Source organism: Homarus americanus, unplaced genomic scaffold, assembly GCF_018991925.1.
Source record: "Homarus americanus isolate GMGI-L3 unplaced genomic scaffold, GMGI_Hamer_2.0 scaffold24760, whole genome shotgun sequence".
NCBI classification, from domain to species: domain Eukaryota; kingdom Metazoa; phylum Arthropoda; class Malacostraca; order Decapoda; family Nephropidae; genus Homarus; species Homarus americanus.
This window is the reverse complement of record NW_024712420.1, coordinates 2,501-7,500: the sequence shown is the minus strand read 5'-3', so window position 1 is coordinate 7,500 and position 5,000 is coordinate 2,501. Positions and strand designations below refer to the sequence as shown.

The 5,000-nt window shown below is 49.7% G+C and overlaps 1 protein-coding gene across 1 annotated transcript in view; it reads right to left on the bottom strand.

The window, feature by feature from the left end:
* The window catches only part of LOC121860388 (axoneme-associated protein mst101(2)-like), an 11,332-nt gene extending 7,824 nt beyond the window's left edge, over positions 1–3,508 (bottom strand). The window contains exons 1-5 of the mRNA XM_042357509.1: positions 3,487–3,508; positions 2,168–2,373; positions 1,670–1,959; positions 1,508–1,619; positions 701–922 (exon numbers count right to left, since the gene is read on the bottom strand). Coding sequence (XP_042213443.1) covers positions 701–922; positions 1,508–1,619; positions 1,670–1,959; positions 2,168–2,373; positions 3,487–3,508 — 852 coding nt within the window. The remainder of the gene's footprint in view (positions 1–700; positions 923–1,507; positions 1,620–1,669; positions 1,960–2,167; positions 2,374–3,486) is intronic.
* Between the last annotated feature and the right edge of the window lie 1,492 nt (positions 3,509–5,000).

Below are 5,000 nucleotides of genomic sequence, written 5' to 3'. Positions count from 1 at the left end.
TGTGACACCACCTCTGCTGCACCACGTGACACCTCCTGCTGCACCATGAGACACCTCTGCTGCACCACGACACCTCCTCTGCTGCACCATGACACCTCCTCTGCTGCACCACGTGACACCTCCTCTGCTGCACCATGTGACACCTCCTCTGCTGCACCACGACACCTCCCCCTGCTGCACCATGAGACACCTCCTCTGCTGCACCATGAGACACTCTGCTGCACCACGTGACACTCCCTGCTGCACCACGAGACACCTCCTCTGCTGCACCACGTGACACCTCCCTGCTGCACCACGTGACACCTCCCCTGCTGCACCATGAGACACCTCTGCTGCACCATGACACCTCTGCTGCACCACGTGACACCTCCTCTGCTGCACCATGACACCTCCCTGCTGACACCTCCCTGCTGCACCATGTGACACCTCTGCTGCACCATGAGACACCTCCTCTGCTGCACCACGTGACACCTCCCCTGCTGCACCACGAGACACCTCCCCTGCTGCACCATGTGACACCTCCTCTGCTGCACCATGTGACACTTCCTCTGCTGTACCATGATACCTCCTCTGCTGCACTATGTGTCTGCACCATGAGACACCTCTGCTGCACCATGACACCTCCTCCGCTGCACCATGTGACACCTCTGCTGCACCATGACACCTCCCTGCTGCACCATGTGACACCTCCCTGCTGCACCTGACACCTCCTCTGCTGCACCAGTTGACACCTCCTCTGCTGCACCAGTTGACACCTCCTCTGCTGCACCAGTTGACACCTCCTCTGCTGCACCATGTGACACCTCCTCTGCTGCACCAGCTGACACCTTCTATTCTGCACCATGTGACACCTCTGCTGCACCAGTTGACACCTCCTCTGCTGCACCATGGACACCTCCTCTGCTGCACCAGGACACCTCCTCTACTGCACCATGACACCACCTCTGCTGCACCAGTTGACACCTTCTATTCTGCACCATGACACCTTCTATTCTGCACCATGTGACACCTCCTCTGCTGCACCATGTGACACCACCTCTGCTGCACCACGTGACACCTCCCCTGCTGCACCATGACACCTCCTCTGCTGCACCACGTGACACCTCCTCTGCTGCACCATGTGACACCTCCTCTGCTGCACCACGTGACACCTCCTCTGCTGCACCATGTGACACCTCCTCTGCTGCACCACGACACCTCCCCTGCTGCACCATGAGACACCTCCTCTGCTGCACCATGAGACACCTCCTCTGCTGCACCACGTGACACCTCCCCTGCTGCACCACGAGACACCTCCTCTGCTGCACCACGTGACACCTCCCCTGCTGCACCACGACACCTCCCCTGCTGCACCATGAGACACCTCCTCTGCTGCACCACATGTGACACCTCCTCTGCTGCACCACGTGACACCTCCCTCTGCTGCACCACGTGACACCTCCCTGCTGCACCACGACATGCTGATGACACCTCCTCTGCTGCACCACGTGACACCTCCCTGCTGCACCACGAGACACCTCCCCTGCTGCACCATGTGACACCTCCTCTGCTGCACCATGTGACACTTCCTCTGCTGTACCATGTGATACCTCCTCTGCTGCACTATGTGACACCCTCTGCTGCACCATGAGACACCTCTCTGCTGCACCATGTGACACCTCCGCTGCACCATGACACCTCCTGCTGCACCATGTGACACCTCCCCTGCTGCACCATGTGACACCTCCTCTGCTGCACCAGTTGACACCTCTGCTGCACCAGTTGACACCTCCTCTGCTGCACCAGTTGACACCTCCTCTGCTGCACCAGTTGACACCTCCTCTGCTGCACCATGTGACACCTCCTCTGCTGCACCAGTTGACACCTTCTATTCTGCACCATGTGACACCTCTGCTGCACCAGTTGACACCTCCTCTGCTGCACCATGTGACACCTCCTCTGCTGCACCAGTTGACACCTCTACTGCACCATGTGACACCACCCTGCTGCACCAGTTGACACCTTCTATTCTGCACCATGACACCTTCTATTCTGCACCATGTGACACCTCCTCTGCTGCACCATGTGACACCACCTCTGCTGCACCATGTGACACCACCTCTGCTGCACCAGTTGACACCTTCTATTCTGCACCATGTGACACCTTCTATTCTGCACCAGTTGACACCTCCTCTGCTGCACCATGTGACACCTCCTCTGCTGCACCAGTTGACACCTCCTCTGCTGCACCATGTGACACCACCTCTGCTGCACCATGTGACACCACCTCTGCTGCACCAGTTGACACCTCCTCTGCTGCACCATGTGACACCTCGTCTGCCGCGGCCACCTGCCACAGCAGCCTGGGAGTGACAACACCTCTTTCATCAACTGCTAATGAGTATTGTCATTCACATACAGATAAGCGTTATCTGATTAACTGATTAGCAGGTTTTATCATAATGACTAAGTTGCCGTTTTAATCAACTAAATTTCCCCCAAATCAAAGTATTCCTTCTTTAAGCCGCCAGACAGACAGACAAGGTGACACAAGCAACATGGCCGTGGTGACCCTCAGAAGGACGCCTCACTTTCTGCACCCAACAATTCCTCCTCAACACAGGACATTAATTTGACCCGATAGAAGAAGAAAACATTAGACAAATTCTCACACAGATATCTGAGAGCACTTCATCGTCTCCCCGTCAATATTTAATCGTGAATTGTTATAGACTGTCTGTGCGACTCTGCTGCAATATAGATGCTGCAGGGATAAAGTTTTGGTCTTGATAATCATCATTTGGCGGTTTGCCTACAGAGGAACTCCCGGCTGGTTGGGGGAGGGGTGGGGTGGAGGGGGGGATAGAGGGAGGGGGAGGGAGGGGAGGAGGAGGAGGGTTGGGGGTTGGAGGGAGAGGGAGTGGGGAAGGGAGAGAGGGAGGGAGAGGGAGTGGGGAAGGGAGAGAGGGAGGAAGAGGTAGGGGGGAGATAGAGGGGAAGGAGGATGAGGAGGAGGAGGAAGGGAGATGTCTGCCCAGCCACTGTCCACACGACCGTCACTGACACACACTACTCAAGATACATTTTTGAGGATCAACTTTTTTATATACACAGTGAAGCAGCCATTTGTTCCTGTTGAGTTGTGGGGGTATGTATGTAGTACTCTAATGACATCAACCATCCTGGAAGACACTGACATCAACCATCCTGGAAGACAATGACATCAACCATCCTGGAAGACGGTGACATCAACCATCCTGGAAGACACTGACATCAACCATCCTGGAAGACACTGGCATCAACCATCCTGGAAGACACTGACATCAACCATCCTGGAAGACGGTGACATCAACCATCCTGGAAGACACTGACATCAACCATCCTGGAAGACGCTGACATCAACAAACCAGAGAGACAGTATCGTAAAGAAGAGACGAGAGAAGAGAGATATGAACAAGTCAGCATAAAGAGGTTCCAAGAATGACCAGTTACCTGAACAAGACTTACTTGGTGTACTAGTGTTGATCATTATCGTTTACCTGGGTAATTAAGAGACACCGGGACAGCAGGTGAAGTATTTGTGAAACGCAGAGGGGGAAGATGGAACAATGTCTCTTGCATGCGTCTCTTTAATGTCTCGGTGTTACAGTGTCTCTTAGCTATCTCTCTCTTCATGTCTCGCTGTTTCAACTACCTCATTCAATTGTTTGTTTGTGATGCTACTTAACTGTTTACTATACCTGACTGTTGTTTGTGATGCTACTTAACTGTTTACTATACCTGACTGTTGTTTGTGATCCCTGACTGTTAGCTCTCCCTGTTGCCCTTACTAGTGTCTGGCGGCTGTGTATTGTCTCTGATGAATGATAGTTTTTTTTCGGATTATGAGATCGTGCTTAGTTTCCTTAACCCTCAATTTAACATCAACCACCCTAACCTAACGTAACCCTCAATTTAACATTAACCACCCTAACCTAACGTAACCCTCAATTTAACATTAACCACCCTAACCTAAGGTAACCCTCAATTTAACATTAATCACCCTTATCTAACAGTAACCTCAATTTAACATCAACCACCCTAACCTAACGTAACCCTCAATTTAACATTAACCACCCTAACCTAACGTAACCCTCAATTTAACATTAACCACCCTAACCTAAGGTAACCCTCAATTTAACATTAATCACCCTTATCTAACAGTAACCTAACCTAACAGTAACCTAACCTAACAGGAACAAAACCTAACCTAACCTGGGACAAAGAAAATAGTAAAGATCAGGTCAAATGGGTTTAATCACTCTAATGGGATTAATCACTCTAAGGTGGTTTAATCACTCTAACATGGTTTAATCACTCTGAAGGGTTTAATCACTCTAAAGAGGTTTAATCACTCTAACATGGTTTAATCACTCTAAAGGGTTTAATCACTCTAAAGAGGTTTAATCACTCTAACATGGTTTAATCACTCTAAAGGTGGTGTAGTTCGATCTTAATTCTAACAGTGTAAACAGTATGTAGTTGAGGAAAACCACATACAATCAAGGTAAAAAAATAACTCTTTCCCTGAACCCCGAGACTCATGAACCAGTGAATCCGGGACAACACAGTACAGTATCTATGAACCCAAGAATGTCTCATGTCTCGCATTCACGATTTCAAGAGTCTCAAGGGTTCATGGATGGGATGAAACAATAACAACTCTTTTGACATTTATCTATCCATCTATCTATCCATCTATCTATCTATCTATCTATCTATTTATCTACCAAGAATAATTCCTTTCCCATGAAGTCACTACTGCTAACCAAAGACTCCCACACCATTAAGGAAAAAAAAAATATGAATCTATGAACGAACACCTTGAAAACCTAACCTAACCAAAGGTACTACAATACAATAGTTACCTTCACTTATAAACCAAATAAAATAAATTCCTTCCACCTTGTTAACCGGTAAAAATATGAAAGGAATTACTAAACACACACACACACACACACACACAAAAAAATTGATATCCC